Genomic DNA, 19,417 nt, shown 5'->3' on the forward strand with positions numbered 1-19,417 from the left:
TTCTGAATTGTAGCACATAATTATTTTGAAAAGTTCTATTATTTCATCATATAATCAATCTCCACCGCCTACCCTCCTTCCTAAACTAGGAGTTTGTTGATTAGTCTTTAGCATTGTATATGTGTTTTTGTTAAATTGTTACTTTTAAGAAAAGCTTTGTTACTCTAAAAACAGCAATCAGGTGCATTATATACTGTTACTTCTTCATTAATATGTACCTTCAACTATGGGAAGTGTTAATAAGCCTAAAAAGATCTTCAGTTTCAGGATAGCTGTATTAGACTTTTGTAAGTAAAGCAATACTGAAGTTATCTTTCAGTGAGCAGTTCCTCTCCGGGTAGTTCTCAGACTGTTTTTTAGAACTTATATACTCCGGTTAAGTTGAAAATAGTGTAGGAAATTTCTGATCCTTAAATTGACATCCTCTCTGTTTAATCATCTGAATATTTCTCAACAAACATATAAGGAATTTAAATCTTATCGTGTCTTCATATGGAATCTAAATGTGAAAGTAAAGATAGATATAACAAAATAACTAAAGCTGGAGATCTTTAAGATGCTTAAAATATCTGAAAACAAACTGATTAAATTCATAGCCTTATGCAAGCATGCCTTTTATTTCTGAGAGATTTTGCTGCCCTAAACACTATTTTTATTTCTGCTACTATTCTCTGTAAACTTTTGAATATATCAAAATTACACATGCTGCCATTCAGATTTCACAGTTTACCTGTTCCCTGAAGAAAAGGAATTTCCCTTCGTGTTGGAACTCATGACTTTAAATCGTTTTACCCATTTGTCACCGTATGGAATGATTTATTTCTGATGACTGACTCACATTTTTATTAGCCCTCTTTAAATTTTATCAGGTAGATAATCATTCTCCCTTTTTGTTGTATGCCAGGGAAAACGTGAGGTGGGGAGTGAGGTGGGTAGTGAGCCTATGGGGAACGGGCTAAGTAAAGAAAAGAGCTCTCCCACCTTCCCTAGTCCTACAACGTTCATTTGCTCTTCTCTTTGCCCGTTCCATTCATGTTATTTGCTTACATGTCTCAGTTAGACTTTTGAATGTAAAGGCTCATCACTTTGGCTAGTTTGACCCTACTCAGAGTCCACAGATTTTGAGTAAAGCTTTCCCAGAATAAGCAAGATGTATGTTTTGGTCTGCTTTTCCCTTTATAGTCCCAAAGTCCGATTATTTTCCTTAAAAGTTCCTGGATGTGTGTACATGTGTGTGCCTGTCTGCCTTGCCTCTTTTTTCTCTCTCCCCTCTCCACCTGCTTTTACAGTTTATTTTATATTTTATAAAAGTATATGTTTACATAGTTGAGAAGGCTGACAGGTACTGTCATATTTGTAGCCTTGCCCTTTTGCTGCCCATTCCCAATTTAGCTGTGTTTTCTGGTTTTTCCTTTTAATTTCCAAATTTCAAATTTATACTGCTAATTCCTGTTTGCCTATGTTTTTCCAATTTTAGATATCATCTACTTATTTTTTATTTTGGACAATAAGGATTTAATACCTTTACATGATAGATACATTTTCTCCCCTACCCCATCTTTCCAAACGTGTTTTGGGTTTTTAAAAGTAAATGTCTGGAGGGGCACCTGGGTGGCTCAGTCAGTTAAGCGCCTGCCTTTGGCCCAGGCCATGACTGCAGAGCCCCGGGATTAAGCCCCGCATCAGACTCCCTGCTCAGGGGAGAACCTGCTTCTTCCTCTGCCCCTCACCCTGCTTGTGCTCTCTCTCTCTCTCTCTCTCTCTCTCTCTCTCAACCTCTCCAAAATAAATAGTCTTTAAAATATATATATATACATTTTACAAAGTAAATGTCTAGAGTGTCTTCCAGTAAATATTATCTCCTGTTATGCCAAAAAAGCATGTAAATTCTCTTTCTTGTATAGCTTTATGGTCTCTGTATGTAGTATTTGCTTTTATTCCCATCCTTCTTCTTATTCTCCCTTATTTTGCAGAAACACATCCTCCAGTAGATTCTTCCAGTGGGTGCGCAGGAGGTAAACTTTTTTGAGATGGTGCATGTTTGGCAATATATTTTCTTGTTAGTTGAGTAGGTATAGAATTCTGGGTTGGAAATAACTTTTCTGAGAACTGTGAAGACATTTCTCCATTGATTTCTAGATTCCAGTGCTGTTCTTGACTCACATGCCATTTTTATTCTCCATACTTTGTGGGTGACTTTTTCCTCCAGGGAAGATTTTGGAATTTTCCCTTTATCCTTAGTTTTCTGAAGTATCACAATGATGTGCTTTGGTGTTGATCTTTTTCATCTCATTATACCAAATAGTCTGGGCCTTTCTTTCTGAAAATCTTTATCTTTTCCCTATGAGAAATGTTCCTTTGTGTATTTATGCACATACACATACATATACCTCCATATCTACTTTCCTTCCCTATTTTCTGTTCTGTCTTTGGACATTACTGATCTGATGTTGTGTCTCCTGGATTGATCCTCTAAATTATTTTATCCGCCTTCTAGTACTTACCTCTTTTGGTTTGCTTGTTCTTTCTGGGAGATGTCCTCAACTTTATCATACAGCCTTTATTTTGGCTTTTATCTCCCTCTCATATTTTAATTTTTTAAGAACTCTTTTTAGTAATTCAGTATTTCTTTCCATAGCACCTTGTTTCTGTTTGATGAATGTAATAATCTTTCATCTCTCTGGATATGAATTATGGCTATTCTAATATACTCTACTATTTCTCCATTGTCTATTTCCTTTTACCTTTTTTTTTTTTTTTTCTTGTATGTAGTTCTGTGTCCTATCTTGTTGAATGTCCTCAAATATCTGGTGACCCTAAGTGCTTCCTGTGTACATAGTTAGGTCTTTTCAGCTTTGCTTTATAGTCATCTCTGGAAAAAGTTGGTTTGGAGGAGCCTGAAAATATCAACACTTATATCTTTTATTATCTTAGTTTATCTATAAAGAACTGATTTCACATTTAGGAGATGTATCAGCCCAACACCAGTGTATTAGAGAAGTAAAAGAAAAATTTGCATGCATTCATTATTGAGAAATTATTAAAATCCCCCAGTGTCAGCTGTGCATATTGGCCCCAAGTCTTAACCGGTCCAGGGAGTAACTTGTCTTTTAACAGTGACAAAGGAACAGTCACCTGGCAGGACAAGGTGACAGTGATGGGGTAAGGGGACTTTGGGGGTCCAACTTCCTTGTGTAGACTTTCAGTCAGTTCTGTTTTTATCTCCACCCTATACTTTCAGATTCAACCTCTAGCCTCCAGTTCTAGAGACGTTCTGAGGCTTGAGAAGGCTGGGCTTTTATTCCCTTTTGTTCCAAACCTTATGTTGCTCTTCTTTAAAAAAAATATTTTTGTTATTTATAACTTTAAAGAAGCGGTATATATTTATTATAAAAATTGGTCAAATGCTTAAAGAAGAAGAAAAGATCACTCAGAATTTTTCCAGTTATAATCTATGCTAATATTTTAATATATCATGCCATATTACCTTTCACTCTGTTCTCTGTGACTTTTTCCTCCTTTTTTGCTTGCAGAAAGTATGTGTATGCTTTGATTTCTTTTACGTGGATTTTTTGTTTTCAAATTTGGGATCATGCTGTATGTAGAATTTGTTATATACTACTTAACTTAAGGAGTATTTTTCCATATCATCAGATAACCTACAAAACATGACTTTAAGTAACAGTGTAATTGTGAACATCCCTGTGTTTTATTTAACCATTATCCTGATGGATTTAATTTTCCCTGTGGTAGGGACTCAGTCTTGTATAGGGGTGAAGAACGTGCATCTGGATTATCGAAGGCCTGAGTTGGTATGCCACATCTGCCATTCCTTTATATTACAAGTACGCCTTGTCCATAACTTGTTGATGATCAGTAGAAATTAAGGTTGAGAAATGGAGGAGGTAGAGGTGGGGAGGAGCGAATACCCAAGAGTACAGAACAGGAACCAGAGCCATAGGGGTACTCTCAGCCAGAAACCTTGCCTCTTCGCCCAAGTTTCTCATCCATATGTGGTGCGGCCCCCGTACTGGGAGCAAGGCCCCCAGGGTAGGGGGCACTTTCTGTTCAGTGTCCTTCCACTACTGAGACAGCTGGGCCGGGACTGGATGTGGGGGCCTCTGAGTGCTCCTGCTTGTATTCAGGTCTTACCATCGACTGTGTCCTGTAGCCTTGTCTCACCCTGTGCCCTTTTACCTCCTCCACTCCTTCATCCCTGCTCCTCATGTAAAGGGACTCCAGTAACATTCTTCCAGTGTCTGTTACTTAAGTCCCAGGGGCAGCACTGAAATGTGAAGTGGGGGAACAGTTTTATGTTATTCTCCCCCGTGCCTTCCTTTATTCCAGTTCTAGCTACATAATATCCTCCCCAAAATCCTCTAATGCCCTGGTGTGCCCACAATATTCCTCCCTTATTACCAATATTAGGAAAAGTTTTCTCCTATTTTCATTATATTATATGGTGTTTTAAAAGAAATCTGGATGGAAAGCTACATGCTTCTCCTCAAGCTACCATCTTGGTTAAAATTGATTGTCTTTTGCAAAGTTAACCTTCATATCCCTTCTTATACTATAGATGTTTCTATAGCAACACATATAAGGTGAAGCCAACAAGGTATCTGGTTCTTCCAGTGAGAAATTCTCCCGAGTATTCAGTGCCTCTCTGTCCTCCTCCCCTATCAAAAAGAGAAGGTTCTGATAGCATGAATATTATGTTTTATGTTATCAAAATGCATTCATTACAGGACCACATTTTGCATCTTAAAGTTTCATTAAATATGGATTAAAAGACAATGGCTCCTTTTTAAGAAAGTGAATGCAATAACTGACAAGGTATTAGGAGTGGAGAGAAGCCACTCTTTATATCTGAAATCATAGTATGTCTATGCCTTGAACTGATAATAAATCTCTATCAGTGATTTGAGGATGCCTAGAGATGAATTTGCAGAGAAAACAGAGGGTACTCTTTCTATATCATTCTGTTAACTTAATCTTTCTCTCCCTTTGCACAAACTCCTGGGAGCCAAAGTCCAATTTCAGTCATTTTCTTTCTGCCACTCTTTTCTAGAACCATTTCCTACTTAGCCTCTCTCCCTTTCTTCCCTTTTCACTGCTACCCAAGCGTGATGATAACAGCCATCATCTCTGGATAAATAACTGTATCCTCAAACCCCAGAGAGTGTCTGCTGCCTCAAGTCCACAAACATGCAAACTAGAGAGGAAAGGAAGCAGATTCCAAGGCACCTGGCATTTACTTGAGTCAGAGCTCCTCAGTAGAGGACAGGACTTCAAATGCAGTGAGTGGGCTGGGGGAAGGGGGATGTCAGGAACAAGAGAATGCCAAATTTGAGGGAATAACATTTAGGACCTTTTAAGCTTTTCTATAATTGCTCATACAGTAATGGTTCATGATTTCACTGAAAGATGCCAATTTCTGTTGATTAAATTATACAAATTACTGCTCCTTTGTGTGAACTCCTTATCTTCGGTCCTGATTGTTGGGCAGCTAATCACACCCATGTGTGTCACTGTAAATGTTCTGAATATACTTTATATGATTATAATCTGGTTATTTGAAGACAACACCCTTCCCATATCTATCGCTACTGCTGCCAGTCTAGTCCAGGCTCTTGTTTGTTTTGCCTGGGCTATAGCAATAACTGTGTTACTGATTTCTCTCTTTCCCCTCTTAACCCATTCATATTCTATTCTCCACATGGTAAGCAAAGCAATCTTTTTTAAAAAACAAATGGGATCACATCATATCCATGTTTAAAATAATCTTCCACAGATAGCCCTTTGCACTTGAACTAAACCCAGACCTTTATTTTGTTCATAAGCCCTAACACAGGCTGGGCCCTTTTGATCTCTCTAGCCTCTTCTTATTTCTCTTCTCCCTCTGACTCACTAGACTTCAATCACATTAGCCTTCTTTCTTTTCCTTGAGCTCAACAAATTTATTGTTGCTGTCGGGTCTTTGTTCTTGCTATTTTCTCTTCTTCCCCCAGATCTTCATAAGACTGGCTCCTCCGCAGTCGTTCAAGCCTCAGATCACAGATCTCATCTTGAGAATCGCCTGCCCTTGCCATTTAATTAATACCCCTGCTATCTCCCATCACTCACTATTCCACTTGTCTTATTGTCTTTCCAACTCATTTGTCATAATTATCTTAATTAATTAAGATCATTTATTTTTCTACCTTCTTCCCCCAAAAATGTTGGTTCTTAAATGTCTTGTTTCCTGCTAGATTCTCAAAACCCAGAAAAGATCTGGAACATGGCAGGTGCTTAATACTGGGTGGATAAACAGTGACTTCTTTTTATGCCGATGCAATCCTCTTGTTTCTCTTGTACCACAGCTGTCTAAAACTCTTTTTTCCCTTTCATAATTAAACATTCTTCCTAGATTGAAAATACTAGTTGTGCCTTCTCTTTCTAAATGTCTTGACAATATGGTTATTGTTATTATCGGGAAATGAATTTCAGCATATTTACTTACATGCCATGGATCAGAATCATTTCAGGTCAGTAGAAATCCAGTATACCTACAATGTGTTAGAGAGTTAAAGTCCCAAAAGTGCTTTTTATTGACCATAAGATATATTGCTACCCACTACCTCCTGTACTCGAATACATGATATAGTGGGCTGGATTTTTAGATGGAAAGGCCCCGGAGAGAAGACTTGCTATCTTCCCAAGTGACTACTAATCATTTTTATCTCACTTTTTAAGAGCCTGCCTTATAACAACGCATTTTTAATTTTCTCTCCTTTCCTGTGTGACACCCACATTACTGAAGTATTTTATTGACTATCATCATCTGTTAGAGCCCCTTGTTCTGAAAGTCTGTAACTACATGATTCTTTTTCTCATTTTATGAAGCCTTTATAAAGGAATTATAATCTGCCTCCAGGTTCCTTCTTTATCATTTCTACTCTGTAGGCCCAAGAATCACAGAATCTTGTTAGATAGTATTTTCCCAGGCTCAGTCAGGGGAAACTACAAGTGCCCCAAGCCTTGTCTTCTGGAAAGTTACTGTACATCCTCTAATGGAAAAGTACAGCAAATCTCTTTTATAGACATAGAGCTAGCATACCCAATGTTTTCTGAAAGCCTGTTTAAAATGTACAGTGCCCCTAACCCAACACTCCAGTTTGCCATACCATTAAAGTACATTTAATGTACTTTATCACTTAACTAGCTAAAAGAGAATGATAGTTTATTATATAATTGTATTTATATATTCTGGGAATCATATTCAAACTGAAATGTCAGCTTATTCTCTTTTAGTTTTCATGGATTAAATGGAGACATAGTCCTTTTGTGGTTACAGTAGAGTGACTGTTGAATTTGTATTTAAATCTTTAAATCTTGTTTTTGCTCTGGTTATTTCCTAAACCTTTCTGGGCTACTAGTCAGCCGACGTAGTCCTGAATTGACCATCTCTTTTCTGCCCCCTTCATATTATTGTATGTATTTAATAGCTAAAAGGATGAAAAGAACCTACTGGATTTATATTTTGCATACGCTGTATGTTTGTAGCATCTTTTCTTCAAGGCTCAGGAAAAACAGTGGTGTGTGAATCTATATTAACGACCGTATCTCCATGTTTCTCCTTCAGGTTATCATATCTGTCCCTCCAGAAGCGCAGAATTATGGCCAAAGATGTAGCATTATAACATTGCCGTTGATTTCACTGACAAACTGTGTCAGTGTCTTATGGAAGACCCCCATTTCCATGTTTTTTACAAGCAGTAGGGAGAAAGTGGCCTACCATTATGGGAATTAGCTCAGTGCCGCTCTGGGGTATCCCTCTCTAGATGCTGTGTACAAGGAAAATAGTGACTGGTTAATCCTTATCTCTTGAGACTTCATGTTCCATTGTGTTTTAGGTCTTTAAAATAATATCACGAAGCCTGCATTTTCAAAGAACACTTAGATGTGCATATTTTAATGATACTTCGGGTTTATATTACAATTTATCATCAGCTTTGATAAACTGGGTTTCTGATAAACAGAAAGTGAGACATTGTTTGAAATACGTTCTTTTAGTGGTAGAATACTGGAAAGTAAATTACAACTTTCTCTGTGAAAGTAGTAGTGCCAACAGTTGAAGCATATTTACATTTCTAGAGCCTTTCTTTGAACCCTAAGTTATTTTATAGATATTATCTAATCCTAGAAAACTCCCGGTACATGAAGGTAGTATCCCCTTTTTTCTAGGGGCGTTAATGCCCATACTGCTTAAGTGAGTTGCCCAAGGTCACTCGGTGAGTTGTTGCTGGAGCCGGAAATAGAATCCAAGTCTCCTGACTCCCAATTCAGCTCTCTATCCTCGATATAGTTTTCTATCCTCTATATACCCCTGCTGCCTCTCAGGGGAAAAGAAGTTAATCTTCCAGCTATTAATAGCCACCAAATTGGTGGTAGCAGCACAGTGGAGAAAAGTAACTGTCTTTACACTGCAGCATTAGTATAAAAATATCTGGTAATGGAAAATTTGACAAATGTCATGTTAAAGGGAGTGGAAAATTATTTTAAGATCTGGATCTCATTTATCTGGTTCTCAGAAAAGTAAAATTCCTTAGTAGAACAGGAATCATATTTTTCTTCCTGTTTTTCAATTGTCTTTCCTAGAGGGTAATTGTCAACCTAGCCATAGCAGAGACTATCGTCAACTAACATAATAAGAATGATGCGTGTACTGTTGGTGATTGTTGTAAGTGTATCTTCTAACTTGGTTGAAAGTTTGAATTGAATTATTGAAATACGTAACAATTATGCAGCTTTCAGTGTTATTTAAATTAGTATTATATCATAAAGTTAGTATTATATCAGTTGGGAATTTTATTGCATGATTTGAAAACATAGTAGTTTCTTTCCTGAACAATACACTTCAGGCAAAGTTACTTCATGTCAGGCACCTTAAGTTCACCATGAATGAAACAAAGCAGAAAAATATTAATTAAGAAATACAAGATCGGCACACTGGAGTTGATGAAGTTTATTGTTTGTGTATGCAATTAATCTTTTATATATTTTTAAAAGTGTTTGAGAGGTAAATATTTAAGCATGTCTAGATTGTGGGAATTCAAACTTAAGTTTAAACAAAACTATTTCTCTCTTAAGTTTGGAACAAGGAACAGGAATTTCCCTGGTGACAATCTCTGAATATCCTGTTTATGTTTAGATAGAACTATAAGTCTTTAATCAGAATTATGTTTTAATTTTAAGTGTAAGAGAGATAGGATTGGTGGAAGTTGGAAAATGCAAGGAAATGGCAAAAATTCGTTATCTGGGACCCAGATGACTGAAAAAGTATTAATTACAAATAATAGTGAATTTCTTTAGGGAAATACATACATTTACCAGATGAAGGATGAAGAAGGTAACAGATGTTGGAGAGGTATAGTAAGAAAATCATTTTGAAAAGCTACAGAATTTGTAGGATAGGGGTAAGAAAAGTTCATTAAACTTGGTGACCTCTTGACATTTGGGAGACCTACTTGGACAGAGTGACGAGGGTCACGTTAAGGATGCTCTGACCTCTTCAACTTATGTTCGTTTATCTTAAGGTATTAATCTAACTTTTGAAAACCTGTAAATTATGTATGGTATAAGAAACAAACAATCAGAATGCTTAACTAACCACAATACCTGAGATAGGAACAGATTTAAAATTTCATTCACCTGAGATTTTATTGGTTATTGCCATTCCTGTTTAGACTAGACTTCCACTCAATTAATAAATAACTGATGATACTTTATGATAGGACAAGTAACTAATCTCTGTACCTATGATTGTTGAATACTTTATGTTAAACCTAAATCAAACATAAAAGCTGGAAATTGCTTGTGAATATCATTAGAATTTGTTGGAAATGTTTTCATGATTACCCAAAATCTCAGTTTTGCTCTATGAATTAGTATTTACATTAGTCATTTATTATTTATTTTCTGTTAATGTTAATTAATGTTAATCTCATTAACATTATTTAAAGTTACTAATAACCTGTTTTTTTTTCTTTCCAACTTTCTTTTAAATTTTCATCAATTGGCAGAAAATGTATTTTATTTTTGGTGGTGGTGATGTTGTTTAACTAATAGAGTTACTGGAAACCTAGGTGACATTATTGAGATTCTTTTTAATTTTATTAAATAGGCATATCTTCAAGTGAATCCAATCTGCTTAAAATTCCTCCCCATAAAAGAACCCGAAGAAAACTCATGCCTTCTCCCCTGAAAGCAGCACATCCCCAAAAGTCCGCACTGTGTGAAAGTTTGGAGCTCAATGATTCTCTCAGCAAAGAACTTCAGCCTATTGTGTATACGCCAGAAGACTGTAGAAAAACTTCTCAAAATTCATCTATAGTGACCTCATCAAAACCATTATCACAAACTACACGTTTTCAGACCATCAGCTCAAATGTAAATGGTGAGAATTCTCTGAAAACATTATGTGAAATAGATACTCCTCGCAGCCGGAGAAAAGAATATGGACAGGAAGATTTGGACTCTACATTTATTATATGTGAAGACATCAAGCATTTGAAGAGTAAATCACCTGAGCAAGAATCACTGCCAAACAATAATAACATTTTACAAAGGTACAAAAAAGAGTATTTGCCAGTTCTTTTGTTTTTGTTCTTTTTTTACTTACATAGCCTTAAAACTATAGCTTTCTTTCTCTTCTTTAGTTACATTTAAGGTCTATTTCATGAGTCAAGTATGCAGTCTTGATTATAAAAGTCAGTATTTTACCTTCATTTAGCCTTGTCTTTTTAAATATTAATCCATTAACACAATATTTTAATCTTTGATTTGATATCTTAGTTGATTGACCCTCAGTAGGCTAGAAGAAACCTTAAGATAGATTTAGTTCTACATACTCCAAAGTTAGGCAGGACAAGCCAACATCAGAGGATTACTATGTTTGTTATTATTTATTAATATATATACACTAAAGGAAATCTCACATTTTTTATTGATATTTAGCAAACCTCAGCTTACCCTAAATCATCATCCTTCTTAGGTGCTGGTGACTACATGGCATCCTAGCAAACATCCTTCTCACTTTGTCTCACTTCTTCTTATTTCATATCCTGTACATTTCATCTGTATAATCACAAGTAATCCAAATATGAGAAGACTGACACCTTCACCTTTCTATGCTGTTGGGATGTAGAAATCTCTTGAGAGCAACTCTTTCTATGATACAAAACAAAAAAGAAAACCCAATGGCAAGTGAGAGAGGCTTTATAGGCTAGAATAATATCTTTCTTTATATATTCATATGAAATGGTATTCTAATTATGAAAGTGTATGCCCCCTTTTTCTCCATAGTACAAATCAAAATTACTCTTTATTTTTTATTACCTAATATACAGGCTTGCCTCTTCTTCATTCTCAACTAAACATCCTCTGCCTATACCAAGCATAGAACCATCCTACATGGCAATGACTGCTGCTGCCAGAAGGAAACGGAAGTTAACAAGGTACAATTAACCATCAACTGGTTCAGTGCTTACACAACATCATCTTTATACTTTGTTTCCTACGTCTCCTTTTTATTTCTTATATTGAAACTGTGAATTCATACTTAAATGTACATATAATTAATTGCTCTGAATGCAGCACTGGATTTACATTATCAAAGGCAAATCTTGATAAAGCCCAAGTATTTCACTTGCTATTTACATAAAGTATTCCGTATCTCAGATTATTAAAAATAAATTGAAAAGTCTTCTGGCCTTCAAAAATGTCACTTAATTTTAACTTTCTTCTGGTGACAACTTGTGCTCATTTGGTATTTCTCTTTTTATACATTAATGAATTTCTTCAGTCCCAAAAATGTATTACTTTAATGGATTTTGATATATGACTAAAATGTAATGAGTGAAGAGACTTCTGTTTCTGGCTATGACAATATAGCTTATATCAGACCAAACCACCCACCAACAACAGTTATAAAAGCTGATGAAATACAACCAACAGCTACTTCCAAGGCACTGGAGACTAACCAAGGCAGCCAGGACTTGAAGGTCTAAGATCCAGAGGAAAGGAAAACAAGCTATAGAGAGCCAAACCTTGTCTGCCTCTTTTTTCCATTTAGTATTTGCCAATCCATGGCATCAAGTCTAGAAGCCAAGCACAAAATGGAAGCCCACAGCTATCAGCAGTCTCACTGAGTTAGGGAAACAAAATAATTCTGTGTGTAGCTTTTGCCCTCGGTATAGCTGCCAAGTTCTACATTCTGTGGGGTAAAAGGCCAAGAAACAAAACTGAAAATGGCTAAGGAAGCAAAATAATTCTGTGTGTAGCTTTTGCCTTTAAGATATTTGCCACAATCTGAACTCTGGCATAAGAGGCCAAGAAACAAAGCTGAGAGGCTAAAATATTAAGCAGAATTTTAACATTCTCATGGGAGCTAGGACACAAAAACTGTTCAGGGATCATTGAGAAGAAAAGGTGCTATTAAACCGCCAGGATTTTATTTGAGACCCTCGAAGTCCTGTGCTCTATAGGAGTAGGGTAAACTGGAAGTAGACCAGTTCTTGAAAGCCTTAAAAGACCTCACACCACCTCTATCCCTTTTGGATCGAGGTGATCTGTTTCTGTTCTGCTTTCCTACCAGAAGAAAATTAAGTCATTCCTGGAGAAATATACCAACTAGAGCATCTACAGTTTTGTGTAGGTTTTTTTACATGTTTATGACTTAAGCAAAAATTACCAAGTATGTCAGGAAACAGAACCAAATGACTAAAAATCTAGATCCATTAGTGATACTGTAAAATTATCAGGTAGGTACTTTAAAAATTAGACTGTGATTTAGTTCATCAAAATAGTGATAATTACCCCCCCCCCCAAAAAAAAAACTGGATTGTATATTCTAGAGCTAAAAAATTAGAATCTACTGAAATTGTAAATAAATAAACAATAGATTAAGCACAGCAGAAGAGAGTTTAGTGAGCCGGAAAATAGATTGACAGAAAAAATATCTAAGCCAATGTTCGAAGGAATAAGATAGAAAATATGGAGAAGAGTGAAAAAAACGTATAAGACACAGTTAGAAAGGTCTAGTATGTATATATTTTGAGTCCCAGAAAGAAATGAGAAAGAATGGGGGAAAACAGTGTTTGAGGAGATGCTGGCTAATGGTTTTCCAATGAAAGAAGATAACTAATCACAGATTCGTGAAGTTCTGCAGACCACAAGCAGCATTAATACAAACAGAAACATAACTAGGTACATCGCAGTAAAAAGCTGCTAAAAATCAAAGACAAGAAAAAATCTTACATCCTGAGCTGTATGACGTGACTCCCGTTGCATAGTGTTTACATCCCCACAGCCGTGAATGCAATGACAAGATACAGTGAATGTTTATATCGTAAAATGGCTCAGACTTGCTTTACCTCTTTTACTTTGACGTGATTATGGGGAAAAGAGTATAAGATCCTAGGATAGAATAACTCTTTTTAGGTTTCTTATTTTCCACCATGAACCTGTCATCATCTGGGCCAGTCTAAACAAATTTACAATAATCTATTTGTGCCACATAAAGTATTATCTCATAGGTGCATTTAGGATCTGTCCTTTCTCCTCCAAAGTACAGCAGAGCCTTGGAATGTAGATTTAAAATTCATGGACTGATTTTTCCAGAATGCCTCTAACTATCCATGACATTTAAAATTGTGTATTTTGCTGTGGCACAAATTTAAATGATGCAATTTGTCTGGCTCTTGTATTGGGTATCACTCACTTAATGAGTGAGCCTAGCTAACCGTCATCATCTTATTACTAATTTTCATTGTGTTGATTGTGTTATTCTTTCCATTAATTAGTGGTGGTGACTTTTCTGGTTCTTCACTGATAGCATGATCTGTTGTGTTAACTAAGATGTGGCTAAAGTTTATAGCTAATAATAAGTTTTAAATGCATATATAATCATTATCAAAATTAACTGATTTTTCAAGAAATGTCCAGGTATGTAAACTATATGTTTAGAGTGGTTTTAGATGACTTAAAGAGCTTCCACATGAGCAACTAATATTGCAAAATAATACTAAAGGACATATAAAGAAAGTAAGATTTCTCATAGCCTATTAATTGCTCTGTTACATTCCCTCTGGTACCAATAATTAGATCCTGCCATTAACTAAGGTTAAAAGAGATTAATGCTAGAAATGTACATAATTACTTTTTTTTTTAATCTTCCTTTTCCTCAATTAAACCTACATGAGTTTGAGAGTAATAAACTCTGGTATTTTCCACTTAGCAGCTTTATGTACATATTTAGGTGTGTGTGTGTGTATGTGTGTGTGTGTATATCTATGAATATATACCTATATATATATACATAAGGTTTTTAAAAATGAAAAGAAGGCTCCATGTGTATAGTTATTTTATTTAGTTTGTATCAGCTTTTCTCTCTGAAAAAAAAATTAGAGTCCCAAAGCACTGGATAGTCTCAAAACCTACAAAACTCCATTTTTTAGTTCCTACTTAAATTGAGAATATTAAATTTTTAATCATTACAATTTATTTAATATCACTGTAGCAAACTTTTAATTAAATCAGGCTACTAAATATACAAATGTAGTATATATGTATATATTAATCAAAGTTTTGGGGGTTTGTTTGCTTTGTTTATTTGGTTAGTTGGTTTTTGTTTGTTTCACAGTCTTTCTTAGCACCCAGAAATGGGTCTCACACTTGTCACACATTTTTGGTTTGTTTTGAAAGACACCTAATGGTTCCAACTAGAAATTATCTCAACTGGAAGCATATGAGATGCGTATGTTAAGGAAGGAGAAACATACGATCCATATAAGAAAACAAAAGGTTAAATCTTAACTTTCATCAATAGATATGGAAATATATTTGGCACATAACTAGAAGAATCTTTAGATTTCTTCTCAATATAGTCTTTAACATAATTTGAATTTCTCTCATACCAATTTTAAGTCCTATTTTATGATCCATCATAAATCTAAAATAAATTTATAACATGAATGTTAAACATTTGATCAGTGGATTATTTTATCTAAATCCTTAAAAATGATTGCATGTATTTTACTTAAGTATATACAACTTACTTTGTTAGGCTTTGATTTCATTCCTAGAAATATGAAGTTTCTTTCAGATAGATATTCAAAAGCCTAATTTTCAAATAAAAACAGTTAAATAGTAAAAACAGACATCCTAGAACTAACCAAAGTGAAAAATCATAACATAAAATAATAAAGACAATTTTAAGATAAAAGATTGGGAAAACTAACGCTTACAAAAGTGACCAATGACAATGATCTTTGTACTTGAAGAAAAATCACCAAATGACCAAAAAAGAATTTTTGCCTTGAGACAGCTGTTATGTTATCCAAGAAGGGTGTTTAGTATCCCAAACCGAATTATATCGACTTATTTCATTTAGCACCAGTTAGGAATAGAGAATTTCTACAACTAAATTTGCTAGTACGGTCATAGCACTAGTACAGTCTTGTTACCATTTTGGGTAGATATCATTTATGTTCTTGGACAGAGTAGGCAAATTATCATTTGAAAAACCATGATCATTTTTCTTACAGGCTTTAGAAAAATTGAGGTACATAGGTTGAGTTATTTTTGCCAGCATGCAGTGTGCTCCCGCCTATTTTTCTTCGCTATCGTATTAAGTTGCCATTTCTGACCTCTTTTGATAACTGTACCACCAATCCATCTTCTCCCCATTCTACAAACACACCCACATCAGTTTACCCTGTGGTTAGGAAAGGATTACCGGAAGAGCAAAGTGTGGCCGTAAGAGGGAAGCCTCCAGTGTTAATGCAACTATCAAATTAGTATCAAGTTGTAAAATGGTATATGATATCTTTTTTAATCAGAAACTGCCTAAAATTAGCTTGTTTAAATCAGTATGGAGGGGGGAGATGCTCATTTATCCCTCCCTCGATCCCAATCCTGCTTGTTAGAACTTGATCCTCTTTGGGTTCAGAAGGATTGGACTGTTATTCTTCAGGGCCTAGCTCAAACTCATCCCATCCACAAAATCTTTCAGTTGTTTTTTGGGAGGTTTTTTTTCCCCTAAGTTTGAAATCAGGAACCTATAGCTCCTTATAGTTTGAAAACCTATAGCACTGTGTTTTACTTTACATTGTATTATTTTGCGTATTTGTCTTATTTTCCTCCTCCTCACCATATAGTCATTATGTAAGTTTTTAGAACAGGTGTTATCACTGCCTAATTTATAATATCCTGTAACATGAGGCCATAGTGATAGGTGTTTAGTAGTAATATGTCAACTCAAATGAAGTTGGAAATTTGACCCTTTGATATATAAAATTCATATAATTTTTTTAAAATGAAAATCGATCACTAGGCAGCCTAGGTAGCTCAGCAGTTTAGCGCCGCCTTCGGCCCAGGTCGTAATCCTGGGGTCCTGGGATCGAGTCCCACGTCGGGCTCCCTGCGTGGAGCCTGCTTCTCCCTCTGCCTGTGTCTGCCTCTCTCTCTTTCTTTGTATCTCTCGTGAATAAATAAAATCTTAAGGGAAAAAAAAAAAACATCATTCTTTTCAGTTTCTATGATTGTAATCAGAGAGTCTCAGTCTATTACCATGTTTTGATTTGAAAGCAAAGTTTCCAAACAATCACATTTGGTTATATTCTCCAGATTAAGGTTCTTGCTCCAATTTTGTAATATGAGCTGAGTTTTTCACCTCTTGCAAGATGCTCTTTATCTCTACACTTCGAATAATAGTGTTTGCTTATATTCTAGCAGAGCACCCTAAAAAGGTTTTGTTACAGAATTGTTACATATACCTACACTCCCAATCTCCAGTTTGAATAAACATCATTAAAATCACACCAAATTTCCTATTGGCCAAAAATGTATTTAGTGCCTCCTATTACTTTTATGGGATTTTGCAACTTATTATTCTATCATTTTACTTTCTCTTTAATCTTCATTGCATATAGAGTATGTATTAGAATTTATAAAAAATTCTTTACTAAAATAAAAAAAATTTCTCCTTAAGTTCTGCATCAAATACTTCATTAACTGCTGAGGTAAATTCTGGATTTGCCAAACGTGTTCGACAAGATGATGCAAGTGAAAAGGTCTTACAAGAAAACAGACCAACAGTGGGTATGTCTCAGCTTTTAATTTGACATTTAATAACATGATTACCAAATATACGTATAGTACTTTACATTTTCTTTTACAGTGTTTTCATTAGAATCTCCTTTTATCTGCTCGTCAACTTATTAAATGATAAGTATGACTATGTTAAAGGTAAGAAAAGTTAAGACACAAAATAGAAAATACCCAAGATTACGCAGATATTTCATGTGGAGCCAGACTTCTAACTCTATATTCTGTATCTTTTTTGTTATCCATTCTGCTTCACACTGCAGAAGAATTCATAAGTAATTTAACTAATAATTGAAATAACTAGCTAAGTATATTATTTAATGAGTTAATGATAACAGATAAACTTTACTTGAAATTTCTCTCTTATTATCTTTAATAATTTGCTCTGTGACTCAATCTGCAGTTATTGCCAAGCTTCAGTCTGTACCTAGATACAGTCGTATTGTAATTCCCATTAGCAAGTTGAAAAAGATGCTGCTGGGGATGACTATGTCTTCTCAACTGCATATGGTGGTGACATGAATCTGTAGTAACAAAACCACATCTTTAGTGAAGCCAGAGGTATAGAAGGCCAGTTTCTAGGCCTTAGTATCCAGACCTCTGTCTCTCTGATACTATAATGCCTAAGACTTCATTTAAGAAGTATTTATTTACTATGCACTGACTATGACTATGTGCTAGTTTCTGTGCTAGATAACAAGATCATTAAGACTCAGTGGGGTTTCTTCCCTAAAGGAAATTGTAATTACTGCACTTGGAATTTAAAGAGGTTTCATGAGATAATGTATGTTTCTAAGAACAACATGAAAACTATTGTTTTTTTTTTTTTTTCTATCAATGCTCTTTCATTAGAGTAACATAAAATTTCTCAATGGCTTTGCCAGACTGTATTGATAAATCCTTACTTCATGTGGTAGCCATTTTAAGTTCAGTGGAAATGCCTTTTGTGCAAATTTTTAAAATCAAGCAAAAATGACCTGAAACATAAAATTTACTAAGATTATTTGGTTTAGCACACCAAATTTAATAATGTTTAACAATGTACATGTGCAGTCGGTATGAATTTGTACTGCGCCATTAATCTTCAGAAAAAATTCTCCAGGAAATCGTATTTCCAAAAGCAAATAATAAACTTCTGATACTTCTCAAATAGAGATTTGGTTTTTCTAATATGCATATTTTCTAACCATAAAATGCATCAAATATCTCATATATAAAGAGAGGTAAATTTAAAAATTCTACATAGAAAGAAGTAGGAGTTGATATTAAATTGCAGTGCTTTCCAAAAAGCAAAGAAAGGGTTAATCTAGGTTAAAAGATTATGTATTGTTAAGGATAATAGACCACTTAGAGCTATTAGTTTAAGGGAAGGTAACAGTTTATGTATATTAGGATATCAAAGTTAAAATGCCCAAATACATAAGAGGAATTACTAGAAAAAGTAGGAAAGAACTGGTACTGTGTGGGCCTGGGTGGCTCAGTGGATTAGCGCCTGCCTTTGGCCCAGGGTGTGATCCTGGTGTCACGGGATCGAGGTCCACGTCGGGCTCCCTGCATGGAGCCTGCTTCTCCCCCTGCCTGTGTCTCTGCCTCTTTCTCTGTGTCTCTCATGAATAAATAAATAAAATCTTAAAAAAAAAAAAAAAAAAAAAAACTGGTACTGCCTTTCTTGGAATATGTTCAACTGAGTTCTCTAACAGTGTACAAATAAAAAATCAAAGGAACATCAGTAAGAAAAAAGGTAACTACAATTTACTGAGAAATGAGAATACTGTCAAGAGAATATGTGCCTCTAAACTAAAACCTAACGTGACAAGAAAATGGATAAGAGATTAAACTGAGCCATAGAGAAGTCAGTGACACTTTGTTTTAACACTTGGATGAGTAGACAGTCATTGTGAAGGCTGGTGAAGAACCAGAGGAATGGATATTTGAGGGGTGGCAGTAAAAGGAATAAGAGGTATGGGACCAGGATTAGCACGTAAGGAAGTACTAGATGCAAATTATATTCCTAAAAATAGGGAAAATATGGAAGTTTAGAAGCTTTAGGGAAGTAATCCATGAAGAAAAAAATGATGATGCAAAAAAGAAAGAGAACAATGCTTGTAGAATAGTCTTTCATTAGTTCAGAAGAACAAAACTTAAATGTGGTAGTTTATTCAGTGATGTTATTTGATACCTGCTGGGGTGGGGGTGGGATGTCACATGAGCACACTAAAAACTCGGCAATATGGAGAAATGAATTTCTATGTTTAGACCAATGTTATTAATG

The 19,417-nt window shown here is 35.2% G+C and overlaps 1 protein-coding gene across 1 annotated transcript in view; it reads left to right on the plus strand.

The window, feature by feature from the left end:
• Nucleotides 1-19,417, plus strand: part of KIF18A (kinesin family member 18A) — an 85,161-nt gene that overhangs the window by 64,921 nt on the left and 823 nt on the right. Inside the window, exons 14-16 of the mRNA XM_026018614.2 lie at nt 10,163-10,607; nt 11,388-11,495; nt 17,030-17,139. Of these exons, the coding sequence (XP_025874399.1) occupies nt 10,163-10,607; nt 11,388-11,495; nt 17,030-17,139 (663 nt within the window). The remainder of the gene's footprint in view (nt 1-10,162; nt 10,608-11,387; nt 11,496-17,029; nt 17,140-19,417) is intronic.

This window comes from Vulpes vulpes, chromosome 11, assembly GCF_048418805.1.
Source record: "Vulpes vulpes isolate BD-2025 chromosome 11, VulVul3, whole genome shotgun sequence".
Classification (NCBI taxonomy): domain Eukaryota; kingdom Metazoa; phylum Chordata; class Mammalia; order Carnivora; family Canidae; genus Vulpes; species Vulpes vulpes.